Below are 15952 nucleotides of genomic sequence, written 5' to 3'. Positions count from 1 at the left end.
TCCCCTTTTTCAACCAACTCAATATTCTGAAATTCCTAAGGAAAAAGAATCACGACATGCAACTCCAACAAATCCTAGCAAGTTCCATCACAGCTAACTAAACTCTTGATCCGAATTTCCCTTACGCAATGGACACCTCCAGCTTTATCAATACAATCTGAACTTGAAGCAATTTTTCTGTTCATACCCATCTCCTACCTATTCGAGTATTGGCAAATACATCAGCTAGTGACCCACTGGTCCCTTTGCCTTCTCCATGGGAAAGTGTAGAAGATGCTGATGAAGATGTGGATGACCCCTGAATAGATCGGTTGATCCAAGACTCAGCATTCTGTAAGCTCTGATGCAATGCAGCAGAGAGAGCAGCTTGGCGCCTTAGCGACCCCTCATCCTCGGATGCGGAAGACGTGTCTGTGTGGAAGCAGAAAAGAAAATCTAGCTGCTTAGGGAAAAGCACATTGCACTGAACATGCTCTCTTTCCAATTCACATATCAACAGCACAGGCTGGTAATAGGAAGATGTTTTTTTCCCACAGGCTGCGTCAAACAAGGTTACATTGGCCAAACCAGGAGTTAAGTAGCAGACATCTCCAATGCAAACACATTTACCCCGGTGTTTTGCCCCTGTTTAAAGCACACAAAAGATTCACCTCCTCAAACAAGCATCCTTCCCCCAGGTTCTCCACGTTTATTGGCTTATCTCATTACTTTTCCATTCATATTCTTTAATATTAGATGCTGTGTTGCCTAACTTTGCTAATTCTGAAATGGAAAGTGTGGGGTCAGTATCATTGTCAAAACTGAAAATTCACAGGAACAAAGCAGAATGCAGGCACTGAGAAACGAATGTGCCAAGGCCACATGCAGAAAATGCTTTTGCGTGGTATTCTAAACGGGTTCCTTTCAACTGCAGAAAACAAAACAAAAACCACAACCCCAAACAAAACAGAAAATTACAACAAGGAACTGCATCCTGCGTTGCCAAAAGAACAGGTATCTTGTCTATCCTAAAGTTGTGAACTACTTCTTCATTTATCATGAAGAAATTACTCATTACTTGATAAGTCAAGTTGTACAGTGCTACATATAAACATTCAGCTAGGCTTTGGCCTAAAATTTACATGTTCTTCAAAGTGATTGCCTGCCTATATCTAGTTGTAAATCAAAGTATTAAATCTACACCAGTTGTAAATCAAACTATTAAATCACGTTCTACCTACTTGTCAAAGAAGAATGCAGTCACAAGCTGGAGAAAAAGACTGATTCTAGATACACTGGAAGCGCTAATCTTTATTGTGTAGTACCCACAGCTCACAATGTGCTGTAGTCCTGGACAAGTTAGTACAAAACTGAGACCCAAGCAGACACCAGGAACCTGCATTACTCCCCAGCAGGAAGGAGAAGAAAAAAGGAAGAATGAAGAAAAAAGGAGGGCAAAGAATAGGTATGAGTGAAGTGGCCTAGCAGAGCAGTTTCAGAGAGAGATATGAATTCACAATGAGATATGAATTCATCATCTTCAGATGACTTCGCCAATCCAAATGACTGTGATGCTTCTGCACAATGAGAGACAACATAAAAGTCACTGCTGAAAATTACACATATTCATCTTCAAGCCAGTGCATATAGCTGCTAGAAAACAGAGAGGTTTATTAATATCTGATGCACGCGCGCCATAACAGACACCACATTATCTGAGGTATTTTGCCACAGCCATTACACGGGAGGGGTTAGGAAGCAAAAGTCCTGCAAGACATGGAATCCCACAGGAGCCCCTCCAAGATCCCTGCCCAGAAATGTACACTGCTGCAAATCCTTTTCCTTTATGCCGAGTATTAAAACTTAACAAAATCAAAAGGTGAGTTATGCAGCTGAAATAAGTGTGAGAGAAGCAAAAGAAGAAGCCTCAGTCCAGACAGCCTGCTCAGCTCTTGCCAACTGATTCTTTAAAAGTGCTCAGAAGAGGAGTCACTTTCGCATTCCTAACAGCAGCTCCATGAAAACAAACAGCTGCTCAAAGGTAGTAAGAGAGCTACAGGAGTAACACGCTACCCACAAATGTTCTGCAGAGCTCGAATATTTTGACAATTGCATCCCCACAGACACGCACACTGTAAGAACCTAACCTGGGGGAGTGCAGGCATCAGCTGGAGACTGAACAAACGTAGACCGCCTTTTCGTTGGCATGGGCAGGGCCATCTTCTGTTCTTTGTGCTTTGCCAGTGCTGCTTGAACTGCTTCTGTGTGGATATCTGCAAAATGGAAGTTCATATACTCAGTTTTGCAACAGTAGAGGAGGAAGAAAAACATGCAAGGGTTACACGTGTGCAACTATTGCTAGCTGTCTATATTTATGCAATATCTCGTTTTACAGTACCTTCCCAAACAGCTGCATTTTGCCATCTCATGGGTAACATATCCTCTTTTTTTAAAAAAAAACAAAACAAAAAAACAAACAGGGAAACTAACTGAGGTTTCTGAAGTTAGCAAGCTATATAGCAGGGCCATTAGTCTGGAATCTTCTGGATTATTCATTATATTCTTCTGTCTCTAGCAACTTTTATAGAAGCCCCAACCCCACCAGACTGTTCCCATCAACCAAAGACTATTTTAAAATATGCTTGTGCATAATTTAAAATATGCACATACTAACAGTGTACACAGACCCAGGTGCAACTCTGGTCTACAAACTGACAAATTCTGAGCTAGTTGTCTGATTTAGGAAAAACCTTATGTTCAAAAAGCTGAACAGATGCAGATTTCATGTAAATCTTGAAAGTTACTAGCTGCAGCTGTAAATACATGCTGATTAGTAACTGAAACAGGCTAGGACTTGAGGCTTCCATCCCTCTGCAAATACCCAAAACTCTTTAAAGGAAGACACATCACTGGTGATGAGAAGGCAACTTCTTAAACTACTACAAGGGAGAGCTCATCTACATAAATTTCTCAGATTAACGTATTTTAATTACGCTTTTCCAAAAACCAGAAAACTAGGCTCTTCTAATGCTTTATGAAATGGTGGTACATGATAGCGTTACCGGAGAAGGTGTATTTGATATACTTTATTTACCCCTGTTGAAAGGAAAACTTCTGTCTCATATATGTAGAGTAAAAAACAAAACCAGGTGGAAACAAAAACTAGGTGCCGCCAGCTTCTCCTTTGCTGAAGTGGAGAAGGAAATCAGCAGGGCCCTAGTCAGACATTTCTGCTGTGCTTTGGAAGTACTTTAAGCACAGCTAGAGAAAGCCAGCTGTCATTCTCCAAGCTCCTAGCGCAGATATGCGCAGCAATCACCAATTCCAGGAACAAATTATTACCTGTCCCTTCCCTGAATCTGGTTACCTACGACACGTGGTTAAAACAGGCTTTCCATTCTGTGAACCAGCATTGAATAGTTGCATTCAAGCCAGAAAATCAAGGTGGCAAAAAGTTATTTGCTGCTTCTATTCAGCATTCTTCTTGATTCAGTGGCTGCAGTCCTACAAGTCTGATGTTTCTTTACAGGGCACCACCAAGGTAGGACTTTCCACCAGTGGACAAATAACAAGCTTGACTCCTTGAGAGGACACAGTACATTCTTCCTCATTATCAAGAATCCCAGGCGAACTCTTGCCCCTGCCCTTACCAGATCGATAGCGTTCATCTCTGGCTCCTCCTGAGCGGGCTCGGTGAAATTTGGACGAGGAGGAGGAGGAGGAGGATGATGCTGAGGCTGGAGTCGCCGATTGAGCAGGCATCTGAGTTCTGGATTCCTTCTGTAAAGCTGGATCAACCCCTGGAAAACAGTCCACAATTCTCTGAGAGCAGGAAATAAGAGTAGCCTTTTTTGACCATATTTTTCTCTTTTATAACTACAGAATTACCCCCCCCCCTTTTTTTTGTAATGAAGTGGATCTAATTAGTATATTAATACATCTGTCCAATTATACCCTAATCAGTTAAGATATATTGTCCCTTCTTTGACCTGACTTTTAAGAGTTTTTTCCAGCTTTTTTCTTCTTAAGGGGCTGTTGGGCACTTGAAGTAAGAGACAATTTGTGGCAAAATGAAGCAGGTGACATAAATTACGTGAAATTGTGTATTAAGTAATCTATTAGTGATAAAGGGAGATGAAGTCACCTTTAAAGAATTTATTACAAAATACAAAAACAAAGGTGGTAAGATTCAGATAAACCTTGATAAATGAACTAGTAGATAAGGCAGGTAATACCCACACTTTCACACAATAGAGCCACTCGCAATGAACTTCAGTGTGTTGTGATTTAGTATCTGTATGGTTTGCTGCCTATTTTCCCACATTTCCAATGGGAACAAGACTGCACCATACTCTCATTACTGCATTAAAAGGAAAGAGAATTAGCAGTTTAACTCGGGGTAAAGCGATGCATGTAAACTGCTTTCAGGGATCACAGTCATTTATACCAGTCTCCTTGTAGACACCGCTGCTATGGGCACAATGAGTAAAAGGGTTTGACTGATGCAGTAAGTCGTTATCCCAAATTAAGTTTGAGTTGTGAAGAGAAAAATATGATGAGAAGTTGGGTTCGTTACTCAGTGTCCACTGACCAGTGTGTGTTATTGACAGGAAAACCAATAATATACCAGTGGCAAGCGCCTGTGTTGTTCACATCAATTACAAAACCAAATCGACCTCTAGTTCTCCGGGTTCTGGCTCCTTTCAGCGTATCAAGAAGCAAGTGACTTCATCATCCTGGAACAGTTTGTCTTTCCCATGAATACAGGGAGCTAAATAGATAGTCTGATATGAAATGATCATTTTACACAATTCAGCAAGGGACATTAGGAATTGTTGTGACTGGAGTTTCAATTCCAAAATGGACTGTGCGTCAGTGGGAACTTTTTAAAAACCAAAGGTCGTAGAGCTGTAATTACCTTCACGTTGTCACCTGAAGTCATGCGAAAAGAAGAGCAATTGTGTCATCTAAGTATGTGCTGCTTATGAATTCTCACAAACTACCAAAGGATTACAGAAATGAAGAGGAAACCACAAATCCTGGAGTCCAGTTCCAGTTCTACCACTTTCTTAGTGTGTGGTTTTAGGTAAACAACTTACAGCGAGCGCCTCAAGCTCAGGCAACTTGCAATACCAGCAAATCGCACCTAACTAGTTACAAAAACCTTCAACCATCTCCCATACCTTCCAACAACCTAAAGAGCAGAATATTAATTGAATGTTATAGCGAACCAACTATCCACTTAGCCCACCATTATATGCTTTGGAAAAAAATTCAAGGATATGGGGGCAACGCGTTCCGGGAAGAAGTTCTCTCTTCACCCCTAGCATTACTATTTGGCCTGGGAACCTTTTCAAAACTTTTACCTCTCACTCGAATTTTTAGTAGTTCTGTTTGCAATATCAACATTCAACAGAGGCAAGCTATCGAGCTTATGTATTAATGATCCTTTAAACTATCATGCCAAAAAATTAGAACCTTTATTTCTCGTTAAAAAGAACATATCCTGCTAGCTAGTAATTCTCAAACCATATTAAGGGGACAAACAACTCCTCCCCATGTTCACTGGTATGTATTGGGTATCATAACATATAACACAGAGTTCTGTATTTGCTTATCGAAACATAACGATCACCCGTACAAAGATGTCAGCAGCACAAAACATAGACTGGAAAAGGACAAGAGACTTCTGTGGTTTAGGTACAGGATCTGGTAATGGGATGACCTGGACTTCAGAGCGAGATATTCAGTTCAAAATCTCAGTTTACTCATATCCAAAAGAATGAGTGTTTGTGTCTCCTTCCTGTCATTCTGGAACAAATTTCATTGATAACTCGTTTAACATCTTTGTTGCATATATTTGCCTTCATCAAAAGCAAGAGAGTTTTATTTCGATCCAAAGACAAGACAACTTCACAGACTGAGAAGGAAAGCTTAATGCTTTCTGATCATTCAAGTATTTACAAATTCAAGCACCCACTAGATGTCAGCAGCAGATTTAACACTATTTTAAATGAATTATTAAATTCATATCCAGTTCTCTCGCAAGTCTTGCAAAAGCATCTCATCTGCTCTGCAGGGCATCACAAGGCAAACATGACATTCCATTTACCAAGGGATCAAATGTGTCTGTAAGTGACATGACACATCAAGAGCAAGCTCTTTGTTTAAAGATTTTGCTATGACATAATAACATGTTACAGTAGCCAAACAAAGCATCCAAGCACAGATGAGGGAAAAAGCATATAGCTACAGTAAATCACAAACGGTTATACAACAAAGCAACGTGAGCTAAGCCTGGCAGGTGACAGGTGACTTATTTCACATTCCCTTTATAATCATCCTGCTCTAGCTGCAGTTTCTGCTGGCAGGATCTGAATCTACAGAGACACGAGAAAGAAATTATTTTAGATTCGCGTTCAAAGGATGCTATGGATTTTTTTAATTGTCCTTAGTTTTGTATTAACGATCCTTTAAACTATCAAGTGACTGCTTTGTGATACCTGCATTCTGTTGAAGGCAGAGGTTCAATGATTTGGAGATTCAGAGACTTATCTTCACAAAAAGATTTTTACATTAAAAGAATCATTATAAGCATCATGTATGATCAACAAGGATAAATGTTTACTTTCATAACAAGGACAGTAAGTGCTAGATTCATCCGAGAGAAGAAAATCAGCAGGCAAACCTGTTATTCTGCTGTTTTGCATGCAGAATTGAACAGAAGTGCTGGTGTTGGACTGGCTATTCCTTGTAACAAGATGCTTTTCTCAAGCTGCATGACTGTAAAAATCATGTAAATAAACTCCAGTATCGAGGGACTTCCAGAACACAGGGGACAGCCTCGCCCAGCAGCAGCCATGGCTGCATAAGCTTAGTGTGATTGCTGCTGTCTTCCAGCACTGAGCAGGCTGAGAACCCACCAGATTCAGGCAACTTTTGCAGGAGTTACTAGCTAGATGGATCTTAATTCTGCCTTGTGCAAGACATGGAGGAAGAATTCAGGTGCTCCATTGATTTAGTGCTGGATATTCCGTCAAAGATGGAGAAGTATATTTCCTAGAGTCAGAGGGTAAGCTTTATTTGAAATCGTGATACCCCTCAGACTAAATGAGGCAGCAAATAATTCCTCGTTTGTAGTAGCTGCAAGTCAGATCTTGCAAATGGGTGAAACTCTCTAAACAACACTAAGCTGGAGCGCGTGTGCACGATTTACGTGTTTAGGCAAAGCTGTTTTATCACTGGTTACTATTCCACATTAGCTCCCATTTGAAATAACGAGATGCTGAAAGACAGGGAGGGGAAAAGAGAAAAAAGCACAAAACTTTACAGCAGAGTTCTGCTGGCTTATTGGCAGTCCACACCACAAAGGGAGGCAGGAAGGACTCATCTGAGACAGGAAACAAACAGCCACCCTCTCGGCAAGCAAAGAAATGCTTCTTTTCCGAAGAGCCACAATTTCAAAGAAATGAAACACTAAAGGAACAGAATCTATAACTTGTGCTAGCCATAAATAACATGAAGCAGAAAAACCAACAAAACACACAACTAACAGCTAAAATTCACAGATCAATTAGCTTCAAATGTTATCAATCTCGACTGGCTTACAAGCATATTACTCCTGTCTTCCAACACCTTTCCCTGAGGTACTGGAACAGAAAAACCACCAGCTCACATTCACCTTACCTTTTCAATAGAAACAGTCAGTACTCCAATGTTCTCTTTGCTTGTTTAAAACTTTTAATTTTTTCTTTTTTTTTCATCATCATGAGATTAGAAAACAGGAGCAAGAGCACTCCAGCAGTTACGATAAAAAGGTTCTGACAGTGAATCAGTGCCTAATGAATATAATTTCCTTTACACATTAGCAGAGGAACCGAATGCATTATCTTAAATAGCAAGAAAACGTACTCTGCCAACAGTACATGTGCAAGGGCTGCTAATTTTGGCAGAAGGCATTCCTGTATCTGCATTGTTTGAGCTAAAAAGTTGTACATGCTTTTCCAGGTTTGCAGCAACTAGTACGGACAGGAGCTCTTTCCCTAGGCCGAAGTTTGCCTGTAGTCTGCAGCAAGCACTGGTTCCAAGAGGTGGCGAGTTACTATACCATCCCTTAGCAGCAGAGCAGCTCATCTGTCCATCCAGAAAGCATCTTTCAAAATAGCAAACAATAGCATCCTATTGATTCTTTTAAAATAGGCATTAAAAATATTCAGTCCTCACAAATGACTTGGAGGGTGACTTGAAAATGTCAGTGTTACTCCAAGAAAAGCAGCACCTCACAGCACCGAGACCCCAGTCTGTTCCAAAGGGACCCTGGGGTTTAGCTATAGTTATACACATTCAGAAAGCCACTAAGGAGTGGCTACAAGGATGACGAGGGGACTGGAACATCTCCCCTACGAGGAGAGGCTGAGGGAGCTGGGCTTGTTCAGCCTGGAGAAGAGAAGGCTGAGAGGGGACCTTTGAAATGCCTCTAAATATCTGAAGGGTGGGTGTCAGGAGGATGGGGCCAAGCTCTTTTCAGTGGTGCCCAGTGACAGGACAAGGGGCAATGGGCACAAACTGAGGCACAGGAAGTTCCGTCTGAAGATGAGGAAGAACTTCTTCCCTCTGAGGGTGACGGAACCCTGGCCCAGGCTGCCCAGGGAGGTTGTGGAGTCTCCTTCTCTGGAGATATTCAAGCCCCGCCTGGACAAGGTCCTGTGCAGCCTGCTGTAGGTGACCCTGCTTCTGCAGGGGGGTTGGACTAGATGACCCACAGAGGTCCCTTCCAACCCCTACTATTCTGTGATTCTGTAAGGAGGAGATGACAGCAGGGCAGCCTGCCTTTAGTTTTGCAGGTGGTTAGTCAGTAGTGTAACACGAAATAAGCATGCCTGTCCTCCCTGTTTTGACAGTGAAATCCGCAGCATTACTTAACATTGACAACCTGGGAAGCTGCTCAAAATACTTTCTTCAAAGCCTTTTTGTGCAGCAGCCAGCACGTAACAGAGGAGCAACAACTCTGGTATCAGAGCTCCATCACCTCAGTAAGTTCCATTTAAAAAAAATGGATGTTGCACCAGGAAAACATGTATCTTTAGGTAATTAACATTGTTGCCTTAACTTTAAAATAATGAGGCAAGCTCCCAGAGGCAATGTGAATGGAGCACAGATTTAGCAATAAGAATCTCCCAAATTACCACGCTGACATGCCCTGACGTGTCATCACACCTACCTTCATCTCACTTCACATCTACGAAATGGAGACAATACATTAGCTAACATCATGAAGGCGCTTTGAAAAACGTAATGCACTAAGTGCCAGGAGTAAATATTTTGTTGTTGTTGTCGACTAAATTAATGTTCTCCTCGTTAGCAAGGCGACCTGATTCTGAATCCCTCATGCATGACTTCAACAGGATTTTTACAACAGGAGATTCCCAGATATTGGGGCAGCTGGATACAAAATATATAAAAAGCTGGAGGGCTGAGCCAGAACAGCAGTCAAAATGCTATCTTAATTGGTGACCTCCTATCAGCCTGTGCCTCTTCCTGAACTTCGGCTCATTCTGCAGCCTTGAAAAGCACGACAATTAAAATAGCAGCGCCACAGACAGTCTTGCCAAACACTTTTTTTTCCTCTCCTAATTAAACAAGATTTTCTGAAACCAACCAAACATGCGTGTAAAGTGACAGGCATGAGGGACACAAGATCATGCTGTCAGACGAAAAGCAATTTGCCGAGCTTCAGCCTCCACTGGACAAAAGCAAATCTGCCAAGAAGGATAAGAAAGAAGCCCACATTTCCTTCTAAGGCTCAAGATCTCCACTGGTATACATGTTGGACTGAGAGACTGTAAAACCTGCTTAACAAACACCTACTCCTAAGGACCATCGAGAGGGATTAGTCATGTGTATTGCTTTTTGGTTTCTTTAAATAAAAGAAACAGATTTGATACGAAGGTAGAAACTGAGTCACCCGAGTTTCCTACCACATCCTGGTTCAGGGACCCAGCCCACAGTCCTCGAGAGCTGTTTGCAACAAAATCTCAAATTCGAAGGCTAAAACCCAGTTTTTGTTGCCTTGCTACCTTCAGTATGTTAGCTCAGACAGAATACGCTGTTCTTTGTGTATAAAGCACCCACTATGGCAGTAAATCTCGGACAAGACAACAGGCACCAGCTCCAGCTGAACATGCAAGCAAAAACGAAGTTGAGAAACAACTGGGATGGGGGAGAACAGGAATGCAACCATCGAGTGTTCAGAGCCTAGAAGCTACCGCAAGACAGTGGCAGAGTCCTTTGCTGTTCCTCAAGCAATTGCCTGAAGTGAACTGCTGTAATTTCAGCAGAAAAAACCCTGTATGATCTTTCCCCAGCGGATGCAGCGCCAATGGTCAATAAATGCACTTTTAGTCGCCTTTTTTTTTTTTCTGGCAGTGGTTCAGTCTCAGTAAATTACAGTAAGTCCAGTCATGACTGCCTGTCATACCCATTCACCCCCCAAACTGCTAAGAGCCAGACACATTAGTTTTTAATGGTTAAGCATCTCAGCATATCTGTAGCACAATTATTTCAGGTAAGCATCCCCATAATAATCACTGGGCATACTTTCAGCCATGTCCCTCAGTTTACAATTATGTGTAATTATCCTACACACAGTCAGCTCTACTGCTAAGGTTCTTTGAACCAAAAGAAACAGATGTAAGCTAAGTACCTGAACACAGTTACTACTCTGGTAAAATAAGCCAACAAATTACAAAAATTCTGATGTTTCTCCAACACAGAATTAAGATGGCTGAACGAAGGACACAGTACACGCCAACTCTGCAGCTAAGCCATTTTTAAGAAGGTTTCAAGAATGATCCTTGAGGGCCTCGCACTTCACGACTGATTCAAAGCCACGGAGTTCTCAGCTGACAAGGGAGCAGGACATAATTTATGTATGTGGGAGATAAAGACGGGGCATTAAAGACGGGGCATACAAAGTGTTGAAATACACAGCACTCCAGAGCCCCACCAAACCGTGCTGGAACTACCAGGAATCCCTGGAGCTCAATATGAACAAGCAAACTAGAGGCTAAGCACTGCCCGTGACTTCATGGCATCCATGCAACCTCCACAGTGAAATTACTAGATAGCTAAGGAAACACATACGAAACAGAATAGTCCAGAGCTGGCAAAAGAAATCTCAGTGCTCCACTCTCCACAGCAATTCCAGGCTATGCAAAACTCTAGTGGTAGCTGAAACCAGCACCTACCTTGGGTTTGTGGAACATATGGAGCCAGAAGCTTTGCTCTCTTCTTCTCATACCCCTTTTGTGTGATGTCCCCTAAAATCAAGGAAAGAAAACTCGGTTAACCATGTCCGCATTTTTCACTTTGAGGTCTGTTTGCTTTTCTTTTCAGTGACATGCAGGTTTCACCTGAACACAGCAACGTGCATGCTGAAGAAAACCTGAAACCAAATACATGCGAGTACATTATGATTTCAAAGCCTCCATATTACAGAACTTCTGCAGTTTCCCTTGGGATCCGAGATACATACTATACACTATTTAAATGCAATCATTTGAATCAGAACAGTTATCTAAATGGAATATCAAAGCAATGAAAACCTAAAACGGGAAACTCGGAGTGCATGGAAATATTGTGTAACCACAAAAACAACTTAAGCTAACAAAATGGAATAATTCCCAAACAACAGGGCAAAGGGAAGGTGCAAATTCAGAGCCTCATCTCAAACTAATCAAATTGAGAACAGCTTCTAGCAAATAAAGTGAGCCTACCACAGCAGCTGTTCCAGGCGCCTCCGAAAACTGAGGCAAGGATGAACAGAGGCAACTTCTAAGACTACTGCCCAGGAAACACACCCTATGATGCAGAAAATCAGACTTTTAATCATGTCTATTTGCTATTCAGTGCAAGCAAGCTAGGGGGCTGTGGGTTTTTTTAACCTGGTAGTAGCTGTAATTCTACTGTTTGCCTACTGGTAGAGGCATGCAGAAGATAGATGCTTGAGCTCCACAGAAGCAAAAACTCCGGAAGAGAGTAAATATTAGTAAACTTTTCCCTTTTTCAAAAAACTAATCTGTCTGATCCTGGAGATGTACCATCTGGCTGCTGTCTTTTGTTTTAATTTCTCACACTACATCAGAACCACAAGAAAGACTGAAACCTTGAAGGGATTAAAACAATAAGCCCTACAGCATCTCAAGCCTTTCTGTAGCCTGACCTGCACTTGTAACTTCTTATCTCTTGGGGCCGAAAGATTTGAAGTGATCAAAAACATAGCATTAAGAAAACAGAATTATTTGGTATTACTTCTCAAACTAAAATTAAGCCCACATTTGTATTACAATAAGCAGCTAGTGATCGCAAATGGCTTCTCTTTGCCATGAGCCCAATTAATACTGCTCTTGAGCAGCACTGGCCACTGTATTTACTACCTTACAGCATCCTTCCGCCAGACACGTCCAGCCTGATCTGGAGGGCCACATCAGAAAAGATGATTAAAGGGTTTAGGCTCTAAGCCTCCCAACACAACCAGTGCCTCTGCTAAAACATTCCAGCTAACTGGCCATTTGGGTTACAAAGGTGATTTTGCAGTACTGAAATGCTTGGAAAGCGAATGGACTCCCCTCCTTTATGATGGGCAGTCAAACATCAGCATCATTTGAAACGCCTGCACTGAGAGTGTCAAAGCTGAAACGGGTACTTACACTGCTTAGGGGAGGGCATGCATTTGCACACAAAAATTTATCTCACTCCTCTAACACTACGCTTGAGTCAGGCCCCAACAAGCCCAAACAAATACAGGAATCAAAAATTAGAATGTCCATGAAGCACTGAAATGCCAACCAAAGCATTAATTTTAATGCTTGATTGCAGTACATAGCTCAGTTAAATTAATCCAGCTCACAAGAAAGGTATGCTGCCAGTGTAAGAAAAGTACTCCTTCAAGAAAGAGCTACACAAAGAACATACGCCAAAAGGATAATGTTTTGATCGACTGCCTGAGCTACAAAATCCACCAGCTTTTCTGAGATTTGCCTCTCCGTTTTCAGAGGCAGTTTTAATTCCCCACATTCATTCATTTGGGTAGCAAATAGACCAGGGCGACTGCCACTTCAGGAAAAACAAACCTGCACAGAAAGGGGGAGGGGTTCTTCCTTATAAGACAACCCACAGATTTGTTTGTAGCTTGTTATTTTGTGATTAATTTCTCCACAAGATTTAATTGGACTTTTGACACTGGTGGTTACACACTATATATAATGAAACATTTGCCACAGAAAATTGTTGGAATTACTAAGGAATACCAATAAATTATGAACAAACACCAGCACACTCAATTTAAGTACCAGTAGCATCACATTCTGGTTTATGTACTGGGAAGCAAAGAATTCTCTTTAATCACTTGCGCCACACTAATATCCCACCAATAAACAAACCTATCCTCACGGGAATGCGAGCACTACAGTTCACAGACTTGCATTCGGAAATTTGAAGCTGAGGCAAGATACTACTGAAAAACGAGAAGGTAACTCAGACCTAAACACTACTTGCAACCTTAGCTACCATGGAATGCAGATCATTTGCCTTATTGCTTGAAAAAAGGATTCTCTGAGCACAAGCTAATAAAGAAATAAAAAGCCTAATGCTATGTGGCAAGAACAGGAAAGTTCCAACTAGCAAAAGTCAAGCAACAGAAATACAGGTGATAAATTCCTGGGACTTCCCTGTAGCACTGTGTCTTCCCACTCCTGAATTTTCACATGGAGTTTGTGTGTGTGTGTGGGGGGGGGGGGGGGGGAAATCAACCATTTTTTTGACAAACGGGTTGACAGTCTCGGGGACCTGCCCATAGGATTAGAAAGCATTACGCTTAAATTTTTAGACTAGCCCTACTAAAGTGGAACTAGCCAGTAAGGACTGAAAAAGTTAGAAGAAACAGACAAATTAGAGTTCTTTGTTTAAGGATAACCATCAATGCAGGTTAAAAATAGAATACAATTATCTGGAATAAAGCTCCAGCAAGACATAGGGACTAAGACACTCAGAAAAAAATATTGTGTGTAGGCACGGGTAAGAGGTGTAGAGTCATCTCAATAAAATGCTGATCTGATTACTACAACCACAATAGTTCTGCCCAACCTGACATCTCAAGTCTTGGAAGCAAGTGTCCCTTTAATTTGCTGCACAAGTGGAACGAATTTATTGTACAAAGCCTCTTCTCTCTGGTCACACGTAGTCCAAGTTTGCTATCAATCCACTGAGACAGAAACCAAAGATTCATTAAGCGAGAAATTTTCTTTCACCTTATTCATTTTCTGCTGATCTACAGGAAATGGAAATGGCTAGATCTGAACATAAATGCGGACTTCCCCACTGAATATCATAAATTACAGCAACAGGAAGAGAACCAAGACAATAGGACTGCAATCTCAAGAACCATTCACTCCTACTGCTTAAACCTGGTAACGCATCAACCCCGCTTCCATAAATTCAACACTTTGTGACATTTGGTGTGCTAAATTCTTCCAGCTAGCTGAAAAAACAACCCAAGAACCACAACCCCTCTCTATGCAGATGCAAGACACAGCACTACAAAGCAAACATTAGCAAAGCAAATGAGAGCTGACAATTTAGCTTTAAAATGGTGCTAGTGTTTGTTCATTCCTAGGAAAGAAATTACAAACAAAAACACTTACTGCTGAGACATTTTTTTGGCCCTCTCCCAGCTACAACTGTTTCTGTTCGGCTGCGGTCTATATTTATCTATATGCTAAGCTAGCGATGGTTGTGCCTCCACATGCTGAGGAGGCCCTGCTAAGGAAATGCGAGGCTCGTCAAACGCAAGCAAAGCTTTGGCTTCTTTTCAGCCAAGACCCTTTCGCCATAAACAACTGTAAGGTCCTCACACACTGTGATCTTTCCCAGGGTCTCAAAATGTGATGCCAGGAATCTTTAGGGGTTTGGTTTTTATTGTTTGGTTTTTTTGTTTGTGTTTTGGGGGTTTTTTTTTTGAAAAGGACACATGGGAGTGAGCTAAGCTGCTGGTCTGCTGGTCACTGATGCAGTGGAGGAACAGGCTCTCCTTCCTCGACACCTCTGCTGCAGTGACGGCAACCATCAGCTCGCATGCAGTGATGTCTTCACCTTCCACAACCAACCAGTACACTAGAACAGACTAAGTGTAAATACAGCCCACCACCACCACAATCTAGTTCATTAGCTCCACATGCTACCATTTTCTTCACTGTGCTACCCAAACTCATAGTTCTTCCACCCCAACCAACACAAAGCTCTGCTACCACCTGCACTACTCACAAAGGTTAACTCATCCCAACACATGAGAAATGTTCTCCTGCGGAGCCACCAGCTCAGTTTTCCTGCCCATCTGCAGAGCATTTGATGGTCCAGCCCCAGCCAGCTCCACAGAACAGGTTCTCTGCCTGGAGGCCGGCACTGGGATTGCATTGCTTCAGCAATTCCTCACCTCGCTATATATCACAATACTGTTCCCCTCTTCCAACCCTCTCCTCCTCCTCCCATTTCATCTTCTCTCTGACAGTTTTAAAAGAAGAATTGAAAGAAATCCTACTTTTCAAGACACAGCAGGTCTTGCAAATGCACAAGAGATGTCCTTCTGTGGATTCAGAATAGGAAATAACTCTAGATTTATGGTTTGCAGAAACAAGACATGTTCATTCGAGGAGCAATGATTTTTCCTCACTTGGAATGCCTTGACAATAGTCCTGACTGCAGACACCTCCACGATGAAATCCAAGAGGCCCTGTTTGTTTGTGATTAACAGGTGTACATTTGAGAAACAAAATTCCCCAGAAAAATGCAGAAGAAGGATTCCGAGATTCCTTTTTCATATGATTCTCCTAATTTCTTGAGAGGAAATTAGAACTGATCCTCATCATGCAAATCCAATTTGGAGGTTCTGACCATCAGGAGTGCAAGAGAAAAGATGAAC

At 41.8% G+C, this 15952-nt stretch overlaps 1 protein-coding gene across 3 annotated transcripts in view; it reads right to left on the bottom strand.

Moving 5' to 3' along the window:
* Positions 1 to 15952, bottom strand: part of DIP2B (disco interacting protein 2 homolog B) — a 70013-nt gene that overhangs the window by 28926 nt on the left and 25135 nt on the right. For 2 of the 3 annotated variants that reach the window (XM_075445633.1, XM_075445634.1), the window contains exons 2-5: positions 11226 to 11297; positions 3630 to 3779; positions 2127 to 2252; positions 199 to 411 (exon numbers count right to left, since the gene is read on the bottom strand). In XM_075445633.1, the coding sequence (XP_075301748.1) occupies positions 199 to 411; positions 2127 to 2252; positions 3630 to 3779; positions 11226 to 11297 (561 nt within the window). The remainder of the gene's footprint in view (positions 1 to 198; positions 412 to 2126; positions 2253 to 3629; positions 3780 to 11225; positions 11298 to 15952) is intronic. The other variant, XM_075445635.1, reaches the window with a different exon arrangement.

The sequence above is a fragment of the Opisthocomus hoazin genome, chromosome 32 (genome assembly GCF_030867145.1).
Source record: "Opisthocomus hoazin isolate bOpiHoa1 chromosome 32, bOpiHoa1.hap1, whole genome shotgun sequence".
Taxonomy (NCBI): domain Eukaryota; kingdom Metazoa; phylum Chordata; class Aves; order Opisthocomiformes; family Opisthocomidae; genus Opisthocomus; species Opisthocomus hoazin.
This window is presented reverse-complemented; position numbering and strand designations above follow the sequence as displayed.